Below are 25142 nucleotides of genomic sequence, written 5' to 3'. Positions count from 1 at the left end.
GATGGGATGTAGCCGACCTGAGCGGAAATAGGGACACCCACTTGGAAAAGGCATCCACCACCACCAAAATGTACACATTACCCTTAGTGGAACGAACAAGAGGACCAACCAAATCGATATATAATCGACGCCAAGGGTGTCGTATAACCTCAGAAGATAAAAGGCCAGGAGGTTTACGTACAGCTAGTTTGGCCCTCTGACAAATGTCACAAGAACGGACATATTTGCGGATATCAGAGAAATAAGTAGGCCACCAGAAAAGCGTCGCTATTTTCTTGATGGTTTTATTGACGCCTAAATGCGCACCACCAACAGGGGTGTCATGATAATAACGACATAATAAGTGTCGAAGAACGTGAGGAACAACAACTAGAGAAGATGTAGAACGAGGCGGCTGCCAAACCAACAGATCCTGATGCAAATGATAATGCTTAACCTGTTGATTATCCTTCAACTGCGTAATAATGGGAGACAAGTCTGGATCCTGACTTTGCAGAACCACAATGTCTGACCTATTAAAGGGAATGATATTAAATTTGGGAGCCGCGCAAGCCAAACTAGTAAAAGACGGAGATGTTACCATAAAATCATCAGAAGAATGCATGCGTGAAAGACAGTCGGCCACCGGATTTTTAGCAGAAGCAATATGTTCTACATGGTAAGAGAAACGAGACAAATACAAAAGCCATCGACCAAACTTACCAAATTGTTCAGGGTGTTTTAACAACCAAGACAAAGCCTGATTATCTGTTTGGAGAACAAAGTGTTTAGAAGTTAAATATGTTTCAAATTTCTTGAAGCCAAAGACCACAGCACAACACTCCGCTTCATATATAGATTGTTTACGTTCTAAGGTCGTACGCTTTCGCGATGCGAATGCAATGGGACGCAAGGAGCCATCCGCTTCACGTTGGTTTAAGGTAGCACCCAGTGCCAAACTTGAAGCATCTGTTTGAAGAACAAACTCCTTTGTAAAGTCGGGCAAAGCGAGAACCGTATGTTCAATAAATGCGGCTTTCAAATTGTCAAACCGAATTTGATCCTCGGCAGTCCACACAAAGGTAGTATCTTTCTTCCGCTTATCTGTCAGAAAAGACGTACGATCAGCGAATTGGGGAAGAAACCGGGAATAATATGAGAGTAAACCCATGACCTGAGAAACACCCTTCTGGCTTTTAGGAGCCGGAATATCTTGGATGGCTGAAATCCGATCCGGATCCATAACCATCTGGCCCTTACGAACAATATAACCGAGATACTTAATTTCTGACACCTTCCAAATAGATTTATCCGGGTTAACAGTAAGACCAGCCGATCGCAAAGCCTGAAGGACCACTCTAAGGTGTTCCATATGAGACGATTCGTCCGGTGAATATATCAATAAATCATCTGCATAGGTCAAAAGGAACTTGTATTTAAACTTCCCCAACACCTCATCAAGAACTCTTGACAAGATCTGAGTTCCAAGATTGATGCCAAACGGAACGCGAGTATACCGATACTGGCCAAAGGAAGTGACAAATGCTGTCAAGTCTTTACTTCTATCATCTAACCGTATCTGATGGAACGACTGGCAGAGATCCAAACAAGAGAATACCGCCGCTGATTGGAGATGTTGAAACAATAAGTCTATGCGCGGTTGTGGAAATTGATCATACGCTATCAGACGATTAAGGTTCTTATATGAGCATACTAGACGGTAAGTACCGTTCTTTTTTGGAACCAGAAAGGCCGGGCTGGAGTAAGATGACCGGCAGGGTTCTATGATGTGCTGAGCCTGCAACTCTGCTATCTGGGTCCGCATGATGTCAGTTTGAACAGGATTTAGCTGGAAGGGTTTCGATCGAAAGGGGATATCTGAAATAACAGGTATCGAAACCGGATCCAAAGTGCAAGTACCAACCTTTTCCGTAACCACATCCTGAAATTGAAGTAACAATGATTGTAAGGATTGGTTATCTAAGTGAACAGGAAGAGGATCGGTAATGGCAGACACCTGAGAAGTGTCCGGTGAACTCGAAGAGGAACCCAAAGGGGCCTCAGAGATAGAGATCTGAGCAAGGTCAGGGAAAGTCATAGGTACACCCTCCTGATGAAAAGGAAAGGATAAAAGTTGCGTCTCAAAAGAAATGGTCGCCTTGGTATGGACCAAAAAATCCGTGCCCAAAATCACTGAAAAGGGGAGAGCGTCCGACACCCAAAAGCGCCATTGCCAAGTAAGTCGATCGAGTCGCAAAGGTAGGTAACAAAAAGAAGATAAAGAAAATGAATGGTTAGTAACATCTCTCAATTCGATGGAATGATCAGAAAAAATAGGAAAAGAACCGTTAAGTGTATTGAGTAAGGAAGAAGAAATTATAGATACCGACGCAGCTGTGTCTAGTAACGCCAAAACAGGCTGTTGATTAAGGAGCACCCGCATGGTGGGTGTTGAGTGACCTTCAAACAAAAATGGATATTCGGCATGTAACGAAACAGGAGGTGTGGCCACCTGCGTTGTGCTAGAAGGCAAATGTGAATCGTAACCAGAATCTGGCTGCGTTAAAGACGCTACCGCGGGCATACATGATTGAACTGAAGGGGGATCATGGGGCGAAAGATTGCAATCCGCGGAATCGTCCGCCAAAGGCGAATGAGCCGGAATGGCCGCAGTGTCAGGTTGTTGCTGGAGATTCCATTTCAATTCCGACTGCCAGATGTTTTGTGCCAAAAGGAGTAGATCCGCAACAGTTTGAGGACAAGAATGGCCCAAAAGTAACGCACGAGCTGGGAAATTGATACCCTCAATTATCGTGCGTAACAACTGAGCTTCAGACCATTCCACCGGGAGGGTTTGACAAGCATCAAAAATGTCGCGAACGAAAGAATATAAGCTTTCTCCGGGTTGCTGCACCCGATGTAAAACCTCGTTCTGAAAGGGCAACAATAAGGAGTATGGAACCAAACGATTCCAAACCATTAACTTAAATAAATGCCAGGGCAACTTTTGTAAGAGACCCTCCATCCAAATCTCTGTAAGTGGGGGTAAGGTATACTGTAGGGCCCATAACAAAACAGACTCCACATCGAGCAATTCCAAATTAACAATCTTATGGAGTCTAAACATGAAAGTGAACAAAAGGTGGATATCCCGTCCATGTAACAAAGGCAAATCCGTAAAAAGGAATTTGAAGGTATTAAAGCGGACAAAGTCACGCACGGGAGTATGGTGCTGGGGTAACAATAAACTACTAACAAAATCCAAAGTTGAAGGTGAGGGTGGAGGTAAAGGGGACGGTGCATAGGGAGGCGGAATATCAAATGTCATCTCGCGATCTCAGAAAAAGGCAGGGAAATATGTAAACACACAGAGGAAAAATCCCCAAAAATATCTGTAAAAAAGGCAAAATGGAGAAAAAAAAAACAAACAGACGAGGTAAGATCCAAGAAAAAAAAGGGGGGGGACGACCGAAGAAGGTAAAAAGGTACGTTACAATTGTAACGAAAAGGAACAATGTTGGTTGCTTAGATCAAAAAAAAGGACAGTGCTGCTAAGTCTGAACTGAATCCAGTTACAATTGCACAAAAGATAATGTAGTAAAACAATATATATGTAGGAAAAAGGAGACCTGAAAAGGGAAAAGAAAAAAAATCAATTACCCAAAAAAAAGGGGGGGGCCAAAAACAATCGGGGGGGGAAAAAAATTGTCAGGTTAAGTAATATCAACAATAATGATGCCGCAATGAATCAAGGAACCATGCTCTGGTACCAAAATTTATAGCGTGACATGTGTGGTCAAACGCAATCGCACAAATTGATCAATTGGAAACGACTGGGCTGCGATCGCATGCAAGGTAAAAAATAATCTTAACGTCCACACTTCACGCTACAAGCTTTTATCTTCTTGTGTCGTACTTCCTGCACCGTACTGCGAGAGTTTACGGGCAGCAAGCACAAGAAGCACGAGACAAAAAAGGGACCCTGGAATAAAGAAACTTATGAATTATGCACACTTATGCAATAGTTTCGAAGGGATTCGCCAGTGGATAGCAATGCTTGCCTTCTCCGCTGTAATCTAGATTTTATGGTTACGTTCTCCCGACGTAATATCCTTTCTCCTTTTCCAACGTTGCCAAACGTGTAATCCAATAGTTGTTCTTTAAGGTTAACTTCAAATCGGGCTTTCAACCAGTCCCACCTTTTTTGTAAATCTTACTATTTAGTGCACGTAACCAAGATAAATTAAATGATCTCCACAATTCAATTTAACAAATATATGTATATTCAAAGTTCCAAAACAATACACTTTGCGAGTATACACAATCTCCAAAAAGACTAGAGTTGGGAGCAATTTTAACAATCAATGTGACATTAACAATAACCTGCGCGTCCTGCGTGCTATTTTAATCTTCTCGCGTAACTTTCTATATTTTTTTTTTTTTGTTAACAAACCACGAGTATGCACCTAAAATACAGTTTAAATCACAACCTTATTCTTTGATGGGGCGAGACACCATGAACAGTTGGCGTGTATCGATTTGTGTCTCTAAATTACCTTGAAGGTACAATTTGCAAAATATAGCGTACCGCCATTTCTTTTGTTTGAACCCAAAAAAATACCTCTCTTTTATGCTTAATCAAATGCCTCTCTTTTATGCTTAATCAAATGCCTCTCTTTTATGCTTAATCAAATGCCTCTCTTTTATACTTAATCAAATGCCTCTCTTTTAAGCTTAATCAAATGCCTCTCTTTTATACTTAATCAAATGCCTCTCTTTTAAGCTTAATCAAATGCCTCTCTTTTATACTTAATCAAATGCCTCTCTTTTATACTTAATCAATTAGTGCTACCGAAAGGCGGGCAGGTAGGTTATTAACTACGAGATAGTGAATTGGGATAAGACAGTAAGAGTCGTTGTTTTCTAATCAAAAGCGCACATGCGTGCATTCGACTCCTCCGACAGCAACTTAGGGCAATCAAAAAGGGAACACTTCACTGTCAATCTTCAAACGCTGGCCATGCGCGGATAGACTTTGTTAATTAGTTCAATTATGCAGCTAGTCACGTTTAGTGTAAGGCTTTTTTTTGAAAATATCAGATTATTAAACGCGTCGGCAATATAGGACAAGTTCATGCGTGCATACGCTCGCCTTCTTTCCTTTACTCCCCTTTTTTTTTTTGTTTAACGCCCACTCACCAATACATACGTTGGTTTCAAACACTTATCAAAAGTTCATCGAGAGTAACGCACAAAGCCAAAAAAGGGAGGGGGGGGGGACGACCGAAGTAGAAGCACTGTTTGTTTTCTAGAATTCGTTACTCAAAGTTCCGTAAAGGTCAAAGTAAATTATCAAAATGTTGGCAGCGAACGGCAGGATCGCAAGATGTAATCACCATTTCCATATCACGGTCAAAAGATAGTTTTTGTACATACCTCCACTAACGTTCAATACACACAAAGGTCCACGCCTTCCTTCCGCTATACTCATTCAACAGGCTTCTGCTTATTAACGGTTGGAATGGCAGGTTTCACTTCAGGAAGCTCTGGTGGAGTTGTATCTCTTGCCGACAAAGAATTCGACGTCGTGCCCAAGAACAGGCACCTGCCGTTCGGAGCAGTAGTAGGAAGTAGCTGCGAGAGGCGAAACGCACACGCCGACTGACTGAAGCAGCGTATTTTACGAGCTGACCAGTGGTTTCAGAAATCGCCGCTAGAGGCAGCACAAGAAGTCATCGTGAGGTAAAACGAGCTTCGATGGCTAAAAAAAAGGGAACGTCGCTTTTTCTTCACTTTTTTTTTTGAATGTGTAATGTTTGTAAAGCAAAAATAATGCAAACGTTACAGGGGCTGAACATCACATTCTTTTATTAGTAGGGAATTACTGATACGAAATTCTACCGATACTAATAGCTGCTATTCTATCGATTCAATATAAAATTGCAAATGTTCCATGGCTTAATCACCTCTTTAATTATTGTGTCTGCAACAGGTTTTGCCTTTGAAAAAGAAACTGCAAATTTAGACTTTTCATCTACAGAACCAGGATATGTAAATTATACATTTATATTTACGCGTGTAACAGTTTACGGGTATAACAATAACAACAAAATAGCAAAACATTTGTACTAAATTGCAGATTATCTGATATCAGATAGGTAAAATTGTCAGCAATCAATAAGGTGCTGTAATAGAGCATATGCGAGTGGTTCCCAATGTATGCACCTTGGTGCCCTGGGTCATCGTGGCTGGCTTAAAGGGGTTCAACAAAATGTTCCAATATTTCCAAATGTGTGTTTATTTTTTAACTTGGGTCAAGCAACCTAACCACACTAACAGAACATGCAAATGTTAAATATGCCTTGTGCGCCGCTAACTAATGCGGAAAAATCTTGAAACACTAAGGGTGTCGTGAAACAAAAAAAATTGGGAATCCCTGGCATACGCACTTGGGCACGTCATATTTTGCGAAGTTCCCTTGTCTTCTTCAGGGAGGTATTTCGTCAGTAGTTGCCAAATCATACTCTCTTTTTTGTTGTTTTGCATGTTTGAAACATGATGCTGTGTGGATGCACCTAAAAATTCTGTTGTGTAAAATGACCTCCTTTGCACATCTGGAAATCTTGCTTCCCTGCCATGGGACATGTAGCAATTATACAGTAATTTGTTTGACTTTATGGGTACAGCCCAAAAGTTTCAGCCTATTATGCTACAGTCTCCAAATTTATGGTTACTTTAGCAACATAGTTACCTCATATAGTGTTAATTTGCATATATTCATATTTTTAAAAATCTCATCGTAATAAACTAATATAAATCTTCTACAGGTGTGCCAACGTGTCGAGCAGCTGCATTGGTTGTTAGCGATGACCTTGTTGAAAGAGATCCTCTTAGAGATGGGACGGTGGTTCAGGAACGTGCTGCAATAGTGCTGCGTGTAGCAGAATCGTGGTTTAGGATTGGTTCCATCGAAGTGCTCTCAAGAAATGAAGAATATGATGCTTTGGAACAACTGGTGCAGTTCATAATAGATGAGCACTATCCAAAAATAAATGAACAAACTGACTCTGAGAGATATTTGGAGTTTTTCAAAAATGTGTGCTACCAAACAGTCAACCTTGTGATTATTTGGCAATGTTTTGGATTCACCCACGGTGTTCTCAATACGGATAATATTAGCTTGCTTGGTTTAACCATTGATTACGGCCCATATCGTTTCATGGATGAGACTGATTTAAATTTGGTGTCCAACTTGTCGGATGGTAATGAACGGTATAGTTTCGGTTGTCAGTTGAGAGTGATGATGTGGAATTTGGCAAGGTTTTATGATGCATTTGAACCACTCCTGACAGAGGAACAGCAAAGTTTTTGCAGGGAGTTTTTCCAAAAACTGGAACTTTTTGCTAGGGAAAAGTTTATTCAAGGTATGATGCTGAAACTAGGAATTGAAGACTGCTACGAACCCAGCATCATTTCTAATTTAATGAAGATGATGGACGAATCAGGTGCCGATTTTACCATGACTTTTTATCAGCTGGGAGAAGTAGATGTTGAGGATTTAATGAAACCAAGCGTTCTTGAGAAGTACTGGTCTCTAGAAAAGCTGTCCAACCATACGAATTTCTATTTGTTCGCCGAGGACTACAAAACTTTGCTTGACAACCTGGGCATTAGCGAGAATGATAGGAAGGCGACCATGAAGGCTGTTAATCCACGGTATGTCCTGAGAAATTGGATGCTTCAGGAGGCCATAGAGAAGGCAGAAAAGAATGATTTCAGTGATGTGAAGTTTCTCCTTGAGGTTATGCTAAAGCCATTTGAAATACAAGAGAAGGCAGAGGAAAGAGGATACGCAAAGCCTCCGCCAAAGTGGGCTTGTTCACTTAAAATAAGTTGTTCAAGTTAAACTCGTACCTTCCCTTCTTAAAGACATTCAAATCATACACTGAAAGTAGCAGTTTTAATGTGGCTGAAATCAGTTTTAAGTCAATATCTATGATGCATAATATTTACTACTCAAAGGTTACATGTTATTAAAATTTGTTAAAGATCTATTTATATATCTATATACTTGATGAAGTTACAATTTGTATTTTATTTTTTGAGACTTTACTTAAATGATTCACATATATATATGCACATGTTCATGTATAAATGTTATTTACTGATGTTGAAAACTATATATATTTTATATTAGAAATTACCTGTGATTAGTATCTCTCAGTATTTTCAGGAGGGGGGTTCATGTTAATGAGATAACAAAGGATACATCCTTGTCAAATATGCTTGATTTTATTTTCTGACCAAGTTGTAATGCTGATTTGTTTTTTAAAAAAATACACATTAAAAATTTCATTGTAGTTACATTTTTTTAAAAATGTTAAAATTTGGGTAAATATTAAATTGTTAAATATTTTGTGTGTTACACTCAAGCATATTATAGAAAATAAAACGCTCTACATGAAATATTTTTGTTATAATTTAAACGTGTGTGGTCTAAATTCTGTGTGTTGTATTGTGCCATTTGTTCATTATTTGTAATCATGTACCTCTGAAAATGAAACAGTTTGGTTCTTTACATAGAAAATCTGAGACATTGCTGTGCTACATCATGATGAAAGTAGTGTAAAGAAACAAATTGTTGATCATATGGCAATGACGCATCCCTTGTATTTTGGGCAAAATTGAGCTATTGGTACCAAAGGATTGCTAAAGGTGTTCTCCATCACTCAAAGCCCATTAGTATACTAGCACCAAGATTTCTGAAACCTTGGAAAATATGCAAACTGCAGGCTTTCTCTTGACTTAAATTAGTGACACTAGCTCCACTACATCCATGCCAGGCTTTCAAATGTGATGGTGGATCTCTAGCAGTGATTAATAATTTTAATTTTAGTATTATTTGAAATACATAGTTGCATAACTTTAGTTACACCACTATGTCGAGACACAATAATCCGACAACTGAATTTAAAAACTGGCAGAACCTACTAGGCCATGTACATTACAATATAAAATTATCAACACGAACTTCCAACGAAATGCTATGTTAACACACCAGCCTCAACCAGGTTGCATGTGTTAGGGAGAATTCACACCGAAGAGACATGCGACACGAGAGTTTCACACCAAAGAGACACACAACACGAGACGAGATTTTCACACCGAAGAGCAAGTTGGCATGTTTAAAACAAAAGTGTTTTAAACAACTTGTTTTAAATGTTGAAAACACATGGCTTTGTTGAGACAAGGCTAATGTTTATGTTCATAAGGAAGTTTATAAACAGAATATTCGATGATTTTTATCTGATAACCCATTTTCGACAGATCAAAGCTGAATGGTTAGTGTTGGTAAGTTAATGGTGTGGCGTGCTGTGTGGAACACGGTTGGTTAGTCAATTTTCCATCAACGGAACCTTAAATGCTTATGGCTACTTGGATTTGTTAAATAAACAGTTTTTTTCATCCTTGCTTATGGAAGAAGGTACTTTTTACAGAGTTTCTTTCAATAGGGAAGAACACCAGAACACTTATGGGAACGTTATGAACCTGTTTTTGTCCAAAGTTAGTTATCAGATAAAAATCATCGAATATTCTGTTTATGAACTTCCTTATGAACATAAACAGTAGCCTTGTCACTGCGAAGGACTTTTAATTCAATGGAAGCGTCACACTGTAAATTGTTCGCGACAACCATTTATAATGCGCAGCTCTTCATGGATGTATCCGATTAAAATCGTGTGCAATGGCATGCGAACTTCTCTCCCTAGACGTCACTTTGATCTCGATGCATTACCGATGTGCTAAACAAATTTTAAGGCATTTTTCTAACACCGAAAAGGAGAAAATTGGTACAAGAATTCAGTCATAACTTTTTACTGGTTAAAGATACGTCGAAAAAACCTTCACCATTGCATTTCTCGTGAAATTCTAACCCATTTTGATATGTCGCACGACCCCCTTCCCATTTAAAATTCTGAAGTTGAATTCAAGATGGCGGACATCAAGATGGCCGCCGACCGTGTGGGTGGCGTCATTGTGGTTCCCCCTTGGCCATATTGTGATGAATACCCGTGGGTCACGTTTAAAACACCTGGCTGTTATTTTTTTTACAGGTGTTCAAAATATCTTAAAAATTGAATACTACATGAATAAAACAGTTTTGTTCCTCACTTAACACACTGCAAAATGTGCACATTGTTGATAATGTCAGTTGCATTTACGATAAAATACCTAGTCTGGCCATAAATACTGTTACACACTGTTTTGTGAATAAATTGAATATGGTTTCAAATTTTTAAATGTTATTTTAGTATGTTATACTTACATATATTACACACAAATAGCACCAATCAGTTTTCAAAATGTACACTTTTCGCCCTCACACAGCCTCGAAGTCTCCCTGGCCAGGCATCTATTACAGCACGGATTGTCTTGATGGGAAAGTCCCGCCCTTCCTGCTATCAAGGAGTGTTTTTAACTTTCAATTATAGGGTGCCTCTTCTTGCAGACAGTCCCCTCTAGCTCTGGGCACAGTTTATAGTCCAAGGTACTGATGAGATCATGGCTATCAGATGGCCAATCAAAAGTGGAGATGAAATCGAGTACACTGTCGCGTCATCCTTGCCTTATGAGCTGGGACAGAACATTTCTTGGAACATACACGATTCATTGTGAAACATTGTTTGGTTCAACAGTGTCACGAGAGAGTCCATGACACTTTCCACATACACTTTCGCACGGCTTTTAAGCCCTTTTCTAGGGATGTGATGAAGCTTAAAATTTACCGATGCCGATGTACTCACCGATAATTTTTGGAACCGATGCCGATATTTAACCGATTCCGATACATAAGATTATTAAACAGAAATGGGATTTATTTTCTGCATGACAAAAATAGATTTGCTATGTACATTTCTATTGCATATTATATGTATATACATATATATTCTCAAGAGATGCGAATGTACAGTTGCATCTACAAAAGGTTATGTGAACCTAGAGATTTAACATTAGTACACAAGCACAAGCAGTTCTTTGAAATGCAAAATGAATTCCTGTTCTGCCAGATTCAACTTCAGAAATACGAGATTTGGAAGCACTTCAGGAAGTAACCTACTTCTTCTCTTATCGCAAATCTGTGCAGCAACACTGAACACTCAGTCACTGAATTCTGATGTAGCAGATGTGCCCAAGTATTTTCTCAGCACTTGCTTCAGGTTTGAATACTCATTTTTGAATTTCCAATACAACAGCAATGTACTGTTTTATTTCCGATGTATTGTTAGGTTGATCCTCTGAATGAGAGTTTGCAATAATTTTATTACAAAAACTCTACAATAATGACGAATCATAACCAAATTTTCATTAAATCTTACAAAACTAGAATATAAAACTTGTTAGAAGGTAAAACTCTAGTATAATCTGTACTGGTTTAAATATCGGATTTTTGCCGATACCGATGCTGATATGTCAATTTCTGCCAATTTTCATACATTTGTAATCGGCTTCGGCAAATCCTTACCCTTTTCTCAAAAATGAGGCCTGGTGGAACTCTCATAGCTCACCCCCCAGCAAACCATGACCAGAGCATATAGAAGAGAAAGTGTGTACACTTCGGTTTCTTGCCGTAAGCCAAGTGAATAGAGCAGTGCCCCACCGAAACACTGGCAGCAACTTCGCTTGCGACGAGCGTCTTCTGCTTGCAGTGCGGCCACACTTTATGTAGAGCATTGTGTTTTGTTGTGCTAGAATAACATTGTGTGCTTTTATTAATGACAATGTTGTTACGTTATTCAGTTTAGTGTCGTTAGATTTGTGATTGATCCATTGTGACTAGTTTGTGTTGTGCTCAATGCGTTATTATTGTGTTTGAGACAGCAGCGAGCGAAAACTACAAGATGCCTATGTGTTTCGTACCTGGCTGTAGATCTGGATATGACCACTGTTCTTCAGGTAGTAGACATTTTTTTAGGCCACCTAAAGATGGTAATAGTTTCTCAAAATGGGAGAGTGCCATCCCTAGAAAAGATAAAAAGTATGTCATAATTGCTATGTGTGTGATATTCATTTTTTCACTGACCTTTTAGTGAATGGCGAAACAGTAGAAATTCCACGACAAAGGTGGAAATTAAAACCAGAAGCAGTTCCTCATATATTTCCTAATCTGCCCAAATACCTCTCTAAGACATTTAAGAAGCGAAAATCTCCCATGAAAAGGCAATCCTTGTGGACAGATGATAATGAAGTAAGTACTCGTTGCAATGTATCATTAAGCTTATCAGTAGAGGATGATTTGCTTCACACTGCGGATGCTAGCAATACAATAGCATTGCTAAAGAAAAAACTTAAGAATCAGAAACGCAATTTAATTAGAACACAGAATAAACTAAAGGTCGCACAGGCTAAAATAAATTTGCTTGAAAAAGGCGTTGAAATTTTGTAGGTTTCGTAATAAACCTGCAGATAAAAACTTATCAAGTTTACAATTTAAGTCCACTGAATCTAACAGTTGCTTACGTAATGTATCTCTTGGTGTAATTTGGAAAGAATGTAAAGATTATATTGAGTCTAATGCAGAAAAGGAACATCAAGAATTGTTAATTTCACACGAGCCCTTGCACACTTTTCCGTTACCAGCCTACAAGTATGATTCTGCTAAAGAAAGGCAATTTGAATTTAACTCTGTAGTTTGAAATTTGCATAATGCTGATAAATGTACAATTGATTTGAATTGTGATGGTAAATTAGTTAATTATGAGATCGATACTGGAGCTTCTGTAAGTGTGTTTGATAAAAGATTTCTCGATCAATCTTTTCCGTATTTAAAGATTCAACCTGCAAATATAAATTTGAAAAATGCTGACGGAAGACCATTAGCATTAGAAGATCAGATTATGTTGGATGTATTGTGGGAAGATAAGAAATATAATATGAATGTTTTTGTTTGTAAGCAAAATTTGCCACAACCAATTGTAGGAAGAACTTGGCTGGATATTTTATGGCCTAACTGGAGGCAAAATTTTATGTTACAGCAGATAGAAGTTCAGAGTTGTTCTAGTAAGGAAGTACTGATGAATGATTTGTTGTCTCGAGTACAAGGCAGTATTTTCAGATGATCTTAGGGAGCCTATTAAATGTTTTAAAGCTGTGATTCCGGTTAAACCTAACAGTACACCAATTTTTAGGAAAGCTTATAAAGTACCTTATAGTTTAAGTGAACAGGTTAAAAAGGATATAAGTAAATTGGTTTCCGATGGTATACTGTCAGAAGTAACTTATTGTAACTGGGCATCACCACTGGTAGTAGTTGTCAAGAAGTCAAATGATCTTAGGTTATGTGCTGATTTTAAGACAGGACTGAATACTTTACTTGAGAAAGTAACTTATCCATTACCAAAAATAGATGATATTTTGAACACATTAGGTGATTCTGATACATGTGTGGTTCTTGACATGAAGAATACATTTCTACAGTTGGAAGTAGATGAAGATTCGAAGAAATATTTGGTAATAAATACTAATTTTGGTTTATTTGGTTACAACAGATTCCCTTTTGGTTTGCAGTGTAGTCCTTTGATATTTCAACATGTAATGGATCAGATATTAACAGGAATTCCATTCGCTAAATGTTACATATATGACATAATTATCTGTGGTAAAGGACTGGAACAGTGTTATAATAATGTGAGGAATGTACTAGATCGTCTTCAGAAATATAATGTGAAGGTAAATGCTAAGAAGTATCAATTCTTTGCTACGGAAGTTGAGTATTTAGGATTTTGCATTTCTGGTGAAGGAATTAGACCATCTGTAAAGAACCTAGAAGCAATATTAAAATGTGCTGTACGTAGTAATGTCAGTCAACTAAAGCCATTTTTGGGAGGTATTTCATTTTACCATAGGCATATACCCAACTTGTCAATGCATATACCTCATTTGCATGAATTGCTGAAGAAAGGACATAAATGGGAATGGACTGATGTTCACCAACAGGAATATGAATTAGTAAAGGAATTGTGAAGAGAGCAGATGTCATTTTTCCTTTCGATCAGAATTTGGAAGTTGTACTAATTACAGATGCAACAATAGGTTGTCAATTGTGTAATGTGTACAAAAGTAATTTACGCACAGTAGCTTGTTCATCAGCAACGTTAACTGACGCTCAGAAGAACTATTGTCAGTGTGAATGGGAAGCTTCAGCTCTTATACATGGTGTGAAGAAATTTCACAAATACTTGTATGGAAAAACTTTTACTGTAAATAGCGATTCTCTGCCTGTGAAATATATTTTTGGAGAAAAAGCTAAAATTCCTTCTACGGGTAACAGTAGATCTCAAACATGGACCTTGCTTTTATCAACCTTTGATTTTAAAATTGAGTACACTAAACATGTGGAAGTATCTAATGAAAGTACCTGAAGATGATGTTCCTAGCGATGAGTATGTATTTCACTTAGAATGTGAACCAGTCTTGTTACAATGTATTAAAGAAGAAACAGCCAAAGACTTGTTATTGCAGCAGATAAAGTTGTATGTTACGGAAGGATGGCCAGCAATGTTAAATAAAGATCAAAAAGCTTCACCATTTGCACATTTTTTCCGGAGAAGACATGAAATAGTGATTGTAAAAGAATGTTTGATATGGGGCAACAGGTTAATTATTCCAAGATCGTTGCATAATGCAGTCTTGAAAAAACTGCACGCTAATCATCTAGGCTTCTGGAAGTTACAATAATTAGCGAGATCTATGTATTGGTGGCCGCAAATTGATATTGACTTAGAAAGAGAAGTTATTAACTGTCCACAGTGTCAAGCACTTCAGAACAATGTTCCGCAAAATAAATATGTACCTTGGGAGCAAACAGATAAGCCATTTCAAAGAGTTCATCTGGATTTCTTTTATTTTGCTGGTTGCACATGTTTATTGTTAGTTGATTCATGCACATGATTAATAGAGGTTTGGAAAGTTAAGTTCACATCTAGTGAAGAAACGATAAATTGTCTCAAAGAATGTTTTGAAAGATATGGACATCCTAGTGTAATAGCATGTGATAATGGACCTCCATTTTCGGGAAGGAAGCTTAAAGAATTTTGCACTAAGTTAGGAATACGAATTATTCATTCACCACCATATCATCCACCAGTAATGGTTTTGCCGAAAAGTGGGTCCAAAACGTAAAAAGTACTCTGAAGAAGAGGTGGTTAGAAGATTGCCATCTAGGAAGGAGTTTCGATTTCAGAGAAGCGGTGGAAGGTGCATTAAGAGTAGCCATGTTAGGAGGAAGACTCCTGCAGAGTTGTTGTCAAATCAACCTCGTAATATCTATAATTGGTCCTGGTTGCAAATAATGGAGAAGGAAGTGGTGAGAAGTGAGACCAATAAGAACGAAGAATTACCATCAATCGGAAGTACAGTGTGGACAAGAAATTATACATCCAGATTTCCAAAATACGTAGGAGCTACAGTTACGGGTCATTTAGGAAGATGCTTGTTATTGGTCAATGTCGGTGGAACAACGAGAAGGGTACGAGGGTCACTATTTATATTTTGAGCCTTGGCAACACTGATTGAAGTTAGGCGCGATTTGACGTTTGCACGGAATTGTCTGGCATTATTGACCATAACGTACTTCAAGTGTTTTGTCAATAGCTTGATTTGTGTTGTTTATGTTGCCTTGGAGATTGCGCGACAACAATAAAATGGAATTAACTCGTGAACATTTTCGTGCGATGATTTTTTTACGATTTTCGACATGGATTATCAAGACAAGAGTTCATCGATCAACTTACTTCCACATTTGGCGATGAAGCCCCATCCTTTGCCACTGTGAAACGCTGGTATAATGAATTTAATCGTGGCCGCCATTCGCTCACCGACGAGATTCGCGAAGGTCATCCAAAATCAGTTATTGTTCAAGAAACCATTGATGCTGTGCAAAACCTAATACTGCAAGATCGTCATGTGACATACTGTGAGATTGAGGCAACCATAGGCATTAGTTCCACCAGCATATATAAAATATTACATGATCATTTAGCTGTGAGAAAGGTATGTTCTCGTTGGATCCCACACAATTTGACAAAAACGCTAGCGTCAATTGTTGCAAACAAATGCTCAATAAATACAATCATGGTGCTTCAAAAGACGTATATAAGATTGTAACAGGTGACGAATCATGGATATATGCATATGAGCCGGAACGTAAACAGCAGTCGACTGTATGGGTGTTTCAAGATGAACCCAATCCAACAAAAGTTGTTCGCGCTCGAAGCACATCGAAACAAATGGTGGCCTGTTTTTTCGGGAAAACTGGCCATGTGGCAACTGTGCCTTTAGAGGAACGTAGAACGGTCAACTCTGAATGGTACACAACAATTTGTTTGCCAGAGGTCTTCAGTCAAATACGGAAAACAAACAAATGTCGTCGGATCATTCTTCATCAAGACAATGCCAGCTGTCACACATCTCGTTTAACAACAGACTTTATGAACAGTCAAAAAATCGAATTGATGGGTCATCCGCCGTACAGTCCTGATTTGGCACCCAGTGACTTCTTCTTGTTCCCGAATGTCAAGAATAAATTGCGTGGACAACAATTTTCGTCGGCGGAAGATGCCATTGATGCGTTCAAAAACCATATTATGGAGGTGCCTCAAGAAGATTGGAAAAACTGCTTTGACAAATGGTTCGAACGAATGCAAAAGTGTATTGACCATAAAGGAGAATACTTCGAAAAACAATAAAGCAGTTTTCAATGCCAAATTCCTGTCATTGTTAGGCTCAAAATATAAATAGTGACCCTCGTACACCTGCATCAAGTGAAGTTTAAATCTAACAGGTCGGATACAGACAGTGGAGAAGATAACATTTGGATCTTTGATGGTTCCGATGTTGTTATATCTTTGAATATAGATGTTCAATTGTTTTGTTGATTTGGATTGTCAAGCATGGAGTTAGCCATGTTGTATATTCTTAGTTATGGATTAAATGATTATTTTGTATAAAATCGAACCCACATGACTTATTATATAATATCATCAGATTGGGACACCGAATTCTCCGGGATATCAATGCAGGATAGTAGATTCTGGCAATTATTAAGAAATTATCTGCGAAAGAATCCACAATCTGCTGACTACCCTCTCCAGGGTCCAAATGGCATGGTGTACACACCAGAGGAGAAGGCTGAAGTGTTCTCCACACATCTGGAGGACCAATTCCACACACCAGATCAACCGCATAATGGCAATTATATCCAGAAGATTCAACATCGACTGGAAGGATTACGTCATGAACCACTCACAGCTTATCCACTTCTCACAACCCCTCAAGAGGCCAAAGGTGATATAAATCTTCTTCGACCTGGTAAGGCACCTGGCTTTGATACTATTACTACATTACAACTGAAGAACGGCCCCAGAAAATTGCTAGTTTTTCTAGCAAAAGTCTTCAATGCTATATTCCTTACCGGCTATTATCCATCAATTGGAAACTAGCAAAAATAATCCTCTTGCCAAAACCAGGAAAGAACATTCTTCTACCACAGAATTATAGACCTATAAGTCTTCTGAGCCATGTTAGCAAAATCTTTGAACATTTACTCCTCAGACGATTACAAGCTGTTGTGGATAAAAAAGGCTTGCTACCATATCATCAATTCGGATTTCGTAAACAGCACAGTACTACTATGCAACTGGTCAGAGTAGTGGAGTATGTTACAGGAAACTTTAATCTCAGTTGACATACTCTAGGAGTATTTCTCGACTCCGACAAAGCCTTTGATCGCATTTTACATTCTGGATTAATTGTGAAACTATCGGAATTAGGAGTTCCTATTTATTTGGTTCAATTATTGGATCAGTATTTACAAAATAGACAATTTCAGGTGCAATTTTTAAGTGCTCAATCTACCGTTAAGATCATACATGCTGGTGTCCCTAAGGGAGCTGTTTTATCTCCACTTCTGTTTGCTTAATATACCAGTGATATCCCTGCTACACATAAATGCATGTTAGCTACCTATGCAGATGATGTTGCCATCTTTACAAATAGCCCTTTAGAAGAACTATGCTACAGCAGGATGAGACAACAACTATTAGAGTGGAAGATTGGTCTACTCGCTGGTGCATGAAGTATAATTCACTGAAGAGTGCTGCGGTTTTATTTACACATCGACATAGACAACTACCAAAGATTCTACGACTCCAGGGATCTTCTATACCGGACAAACCTTTTACCACATATCTAGGAGTGGTTTTGGACCAAAGACTAAATTTCCATAAACACATCTCAACTGTGACAGAAAAGCACAAACTCTCGAGTTGGACAATTGTATCCAGTTTTCTGAAATCCTACATTGGGACTGATGACTCGTTTGCATGTGTATAAGATGATGGTACGTCCCACACTCCTGTATGCAACACCAGCTTGGGGATATTTTATGTTTTGTGTCTTTAAAGTGATGTGCAAAATGTAGTTTGTGATTAGAACTTTTCATCAGTGCACCGAACTATTGTATGGTTTGAAAAATAATAGTGATTATTTCCTTCCTCTGTCAATGCAAAATTATAACAAGGACCTCAGCAATTTCAAATTAGTGAAATAATACAGATGAACTATTGTCCAAATCCCGGCCGACAGTCAACCCGGGTTATTGCAAGAGAAATGTTGTACATACACTACTTTGTAACATACACTACTTTGTAAGAACATGATAGTAAGTCAAGGGCACAATGGTCCTGATACTTACAAAAAACCTGTCAATAAAGCATTGGCAGTGACCATTCTCCTTTATGTTAATCTTTGTTGAAGGTGAACTCTCCAGAAAATTCTTTCAAGTTAAATTGACTATGCAAAACTTGTTAAGTTCATTAAGGTGGAAACAGTGGAGGCGAAGGGGGACTGTTGCCCCCCACTTTATGCTACTTTTGCCCTCGCACTATGCTAAACCTTATCTACAAAGATAAATATACTGTCTTTGCGCCCCAGTTTTGACACCTTGCCCCCTCAGCTTTGGCACCTTGCCCCACCCCCTCAGTTTTGGCACACAATCACCGCCACTGGGTGGAAATGTTCTCTTCATGTAACCAGGGGAAACGTTATGTTATTTATAAGGCAGAGAGTGATTAATAGTTGTAATGGTTGAGTGGAAGAGTTGCTGTTCTGTCTCCCATTACTATATAACAATAAATAAAACTACTGACTGCTGGCCTCATTCCCACCTGCAAGAGTCCCGGGTTCGAATCCTGCTCGGGCTTGGTTGTTTGTGAATGTCAATTCATCAATATATCATTTCATCACTCATCCCCATCTTCGCGAATTAGCCAAGAGGCACAAAACACGAAGTAAAATAAACTCAATCAATCACTTCCACCTGAGATGGGAGATCATCCAATTAGTTACAGGGTGATGTGAAAATCCTCAGTAGTTGTTGCATGTTTCCATGACCTGCAACTAGATTACTAGCCACATTACTATCTTGTGGATGGTATGGAAGTGTTATACTTGAAACCTCAGATTGTTAGATGTAAAAACTATGTAACTCAGATTGATGTTGACAGAAGTTATTGATTTTTGGGGTTAGGGGTGTTGATCCAGAAAATAGTTCCAAGCAGCAAACGATTACTCAAAATGTATGGATTTCACAAATTAGAAAAACAACCACAGATTTGTTATTTGTCATCATACGGATAAGGAAAATTACTATGAACATGAACTGGACATCGATATTTATTAACTATAAACAGGCATTTGAAATTCAAGACAGGAAAGAGTTAAATAAAACTATTCGAAATACAGACAACAAGCAGGAACTAGTGAGAATATTAGTGATGACAAGAAATGCCAAAAAAGCAAAAGGGAACTTGATAATGATGGGGCATAAGAATTTGAATTCAACAGAGAAGTGGAACAAGATGGTGGATTATCACTTGTAATATCCTAGCTTCACACATTGTACTAAAAGTTCCCCATCAATGCTTCAAGGAAGCAGAATTTTCAATAAGAAATGTCACATAAGTGTAGGAATGTATATAACTGTAAATGAACAGAAATGTAAACATATGTCAATGTCAGTATCAGAAACCAGCCACAGGATTTCAAGAAGGCGGGAAAACCTTTAAAGGGTAAACAGTTTTAAAATCTGTGATATTTGAATAAATATATGTGTGTGTGCAAAGAGGGGTTCAATACTAAAATATAATTCAATTAAATATATTTTTTAAATTTTCCAGTTTTACATATTATTCATATCATGGAAAAATTATTTCATTATCTGCCAGCACCATAATTAACTACATATCTGCAATAGAATATATCTCCACACATTTGTCATATTATCTATTTTCTAAAAAAATGTCCTCACTATAATTCCTGATGCATCGTCAGACCAAGGAACAGAATTCAATATGTCAATGGTATTACTATGTGTGAAAATCATAAAACACACAGGTATTAAAAGAGTAAGATTATATTTATGGAACATTAAATTGATTAAATTAATTTGCTATTGATAGAGTTCTAACAATGGTAACAATGAATGAAACATTGAGTCACAATTTTGTAACTATGAAACATGACTCTTGCACTAAGAAAACTGCTAAAGGCAAGTAGAAAAAACAAAACAAATATTGATAGAAAATGCCAATGGCTGTAAGAAAACATTTCCATGCACATTGATGATGGAGAAAATTCATCTATGCAAAATTCATCTATGCCAAGGTATGTGTAATGAATTTGGGCAAGTACAAAACATGTAAAATTTAGTTGTAATCTGGGAAAATACCAAAATTACATACTTTGTAGTTTGAAAGCTTGAAAGCAAAGAAGTCTGTCTCCGTAACTTGCCAAACATATTTACACACCTTATGCTGCTTTCCTTAGCTTTTATGGTGTTATTGTTAAAATGAAAACTTCACAACCCCATAACTATGAAGTAAAGTTGAAATGTGTGTGTGGACTAGCAATAATCATTGCCTACATCAATGAACGCTTCTGCCTACTTGCACAGTCATACATGCACACCCAAATAAAGCTACGAACCAATTAAATTTTAATGTTCTTATTCATTGAGAGCCATCTAACTTCAAAATATCAAATATTACCATGCCACTTCACATTCCATTTGCTTCCTTACTTCACAGTGTCTGCTGTTAGTCTCTTGCAGAGACTGAGACCTGACTCCTTTAAGTGTGTTTTCCAAGGGCTCTCTCAGCACACAAAATTTGTGAGCAACTACCCAGGCATGCACTGACACCTGTCTCTTCATCATAGTGTTGCAACTTACATATTGATTTTTCCTCCTCTCAGATAAGAGAAATTAGATGGTACAAATCTCTATAACAAAGAGAAAAACTGTTGGTGTTTTGTTTGAATGTAAAATATAAGGACATTGCCAGTAGAGAGTAACTGACAGTCAAACCGGGGTTCAAAATTTACTGTGCACCTTGGTGAAAGTCAAGTGAGAGAAGAAACAACCAGTATATGATGAAAAAGTTCCAAAAAAGGAGAAATACGATGGCCATTGTGAAAACTTTGTCAGATGTGAAACCTATTTCATGTACCTATAGATCTGTGTGACAGCGTAAAATTCAGTGAGTTATGATGAACAAACTGCCGGGTGCGTCAAAAAAATGTATACACAATTTGAACTGTCGTAGAAAATTTATTTTCCAACCTACAAGGTTAAATTTCTGGGAAAAGAAAGGCTACAGTCCAATTTGAAAAATGAGTGTACTTTCTGGTCAAACTGAATGTTCCAAATGGTCGTTAAAGTAAATGTTCAAAATGATGGCCTTCAGCTTCAATACATTTCTGAGTATGAGTCACGACTGATTCCATACTTCGCATCAAAATAACTGCATGGATGTTAATAATGGGCACCATGCTAAATGAATCAATCATAAATCTGACAGAAATATTAGGATGAGTGCCACTAAAATAAATTGACCTTGAAGGTCACTTCAAAGTCATACAGTGGCCCAAAAAGATCAAATCTCAAGGTCATCCAAATATAGTAGTGGAATATATCAAACGTAAGGTATGGAGGAGACAAACTGTTTGGTGCTATTTTTAAATCAGAATATTGATCTTGAAAGTAGCTCATATAGGGCAAACTTGCCTTGTCAGACCTATTACACATTGACTAGCATTCCATTCAGGTATTTTTTTTAGTCTAGTCAGAGAAATACCTCTATTTTAATGTAGTGTTTGTTTATAATCCCAAGAATTAATATACTAATGCATAATTTCAAGTAATATAATATATTTTAAAGAAACGTTTGTGCATGCAATCTATAATTTACACAAATAGTCTTTGTTTGGATGGATTACAACAATCTCTCTAGAATCGCAGTACACATTTCATATTGATTTTGAAGCAGGCGCATTTTCCAGTTTTGCACTTAATTTTGCAAGTGCAGGTCACAAGTTCGAGGCAGGGCAATGTTGGAGGAGGTAGCCTGCAGTGGCGTGCGGTGATAAATCAGGCAGGGGAACAGGTCACCTGCACTTGCTCCCCCTCGCATGGGTGTCTTAATATAATACAATAGATCAAATAAAATTCAACCCTTATTGAAATGAACCAAATAAATATACGATACATATACTGTATTACAAATTGTCAGAAGTGGCAAACATGAGGCACGTTAAAATTATATGACAATAATAATTTTAAAGCAAATGTGATATAATATAAAGAAAACATTAAAAATAAAATTGTTTATGCGCAACAAAGAAAAATTTGATAATATAAATTTATGAGTCATCAGAGAAAAAAAATATTTTGTCGTGACCTATTTCATCTCTTTATTCGTAGATTAAGTTGACGTTTTTTCATAGAGTTAGTATTCTTGTAATTCAAACGTCCTCAATGCAATAATGGCACACAGATGGTTGAGTTTTTTCATGAGGGTGGCTACTGTAGGACCATAATAAAATTCAATTATAATTCCCGGTTTTCAAGGCGAACTTTACAAAAATTCAAGCAGATGTTTTCTCTATTTCAAACTAAGGTTTTACCATCTCTCACCACCCTCACACATACACACAAACAAATACTTATATTAACAATATATGGTTTGTGCAATTCCAATGAATCCAATAATTCTAATTCATTTGGACGGTACATATATATAATTTAAGGTGCGGAGTTTACATTTGTCATTTCACATAGCTACTCGGCAGTGACGTGTCCAAGGAGGGGGTAGTAGGGGTTATACCCCCCCCCTTTGGGCCAGTATTCCTAAAAAAAAATGTCAATGGTAGGAAAATATGACAAAATGAGGGCGGACTACCAAGAAAAAGTATAGTCCTGGGCACGCTACTGCTACTCGGGACTATAGTCTACAAACACAAGTCACAAATGATACGGGAAATAGTAATCTACAAAAATTTGTTAATTCTATAAGAATTTTAAATTTACCTAATCAACTTCAAGATATTTTATCTTGCAATAATCTTCCATCCATCAGATGGATTGTTCCGCAAAGAACACAAACAAACATGTGCGTCTGAAAGGGGGGACAAGGGGGGCCGTGGTTCCCCCTGGAAAACGAAAGTCAACAAAAAATTATGTATTTCACACATATAATTTCATTTTAGCCACAATAATATGTGTTAATTATTGCATGAACACCATAAATTCAAATTTAAGCAATGTTTTTTTTAGGGAACAACAATATTTTTGGAGAAAATGTGCCTTGTTTGCCCCCCCTGGAAAAAAAATACCTTCCTTGCCCCTCCCTGGACAAAATCCTGCGGACGTCCATGCTAACAAAGCAAACGGATTGAGAGAATTCTGTTTTATTTTCCACACAGCTTTCTTTTCCTTCCTTGATAAAAATAGAATCTAAACTGTGAAAAACTTGTTTCAGGTCATTAATAAATATGTATAAATTCAATAGAATTGGGATTTTAAAAAGTTGCAATTTTTCACGTCTACGGAGCAAATTTCAAGCAGAATTCATGCACAATTCCCGGAGCCAATAATTCACGCATAATTCCCGGAATTCAAGGAATTCCCGGGGAGTAGCCACCCTGTTAGTAGAAGTTGTTAATGTGACAAAACCCGACCTGTTCCAGACTCCCTTCTCAGGATTAAACAAGGACAACAATGGACAACAATATAATTTGCCACTGGAAGAATATCCAGTTAATCATTTTACAGAGTTGTAGTAACTCATTTGAAAATGCCTTGTGTATGATTTCGTTTTAGTTTTTAATTCAATTAGGATGTGTGTTGGTTTGTTGTATTTTCTGCAAAGTTCAATGAACTACAGGCTTTCGTACTCAGCCGGTTGATCATACAACACTCGCAACATTTGCTTTCTTGTCCTGCCGCTGCATGCCTTGAAACTTTGGTCTTGGGGTTGGTGGAACAGGTGGATGTGAGCTGTTCCCTCGGAAGCTATTTCGCAGCGTTTAGCCAAGGCATTTAGCAGACGCTTAGTTCGTTATGAATGTCAGACGCAAGTTCTCAACGAGATTAGGAAGTTATGGTCTTTCTACACTCAAAAGTATCACTTATGACGCGATTAAACTTCAGCACATAGCAAACACTGGAAGAAAAGCGAATCCGCAATATCTCTCTCAGGGAACAGCTAGATTGTTCAGCTTCCGTGGTACCGTGGGGATTGTTTACCTTCGCGCGTGGTCGGAAATACTCGGCGTCAGACAGTAGAGGGCATGATACTGCGAGACCATGGTAGAGGATGGGCTGAGAACCATGATGCGTTGGGGGTAGGTGACGTCAACAAACGTCCAGCCACGGTGAAAGATTTTCTTCAGTGTTACTTTTGGAAACATTGATTTCGGGAGAAAGAAGTGTTCTTATTATGTTAATATAAATAATTTAAAATAGCCCAAAAGTGCAGTAAGTAGGAGGGAACAGCCTGTTCCCTCTGTTCCATGGAGGGACCGCCACTGGTAGCCTGGTTCAGTGAGGTATGAGATAGCCTGACTTCCTTTTCCAAGCATCCGCAGGCAATGTCACAACCACAGTTTCCATCTCTGCTTGAAGCCAAATCTTTAACTGGTAATTGGCACCATACAAAGTCCTGATTGTTTGTATTCGTAGATAGGCTATGTGAAGCCTGATATTCGAAGTTATTTGGCTGCGAGAGGTGTATCGTAAGAGGGGGGGTATTGCTCTGAAGAGCTATGTC

At 38.0% G+C, this 25142-nt stretch overlaps 1 protein-coding gene across 1 annotated transcript in view; it reads left to right on the top strand.

Moving 5' to 3' along the window:
- LOC146004018 (protein nucleotidyltransferase YdiU-like) overlaps nucleotides 1–8428 on the top strand; it is a 92141-nt gene extending 83713 nt beyond the window's left edge. Inside the window, exon 3 of the mRNA XM_083142582.1 lies at nucleotides 6807–8428. Within this exon, the coding sequence (XP_082998708.1) occupies nucleotides 6807–7885 (1079 nt within the window). The 3' untranslated portion in view covers nucleotides 7886–8428. The remainder of the gene's footprint in view (nucleotides 1–6806) is intronic.
- The last annotated feature ends 16714 nt before the right edge of the window (nucleotides 8429–25142 follow it).

Source organism: Lepisma saccharinum, chromosome 21 (assembly GCF_977018435.1).
Source record: "Lepisma saccharinum chromosome 21, izLepSacc3.1, whole genome shotgun sequence".
Lineage (NCBI taxonomy): Eukaryota > Metazoa > Arthropoda > Insecta > Zygentoma > Lepismatidae > Lepisma > Lepisma saccharinum.
This window is presented reverse-complemented; position numbering and strand designations above follow the sequence as displayed.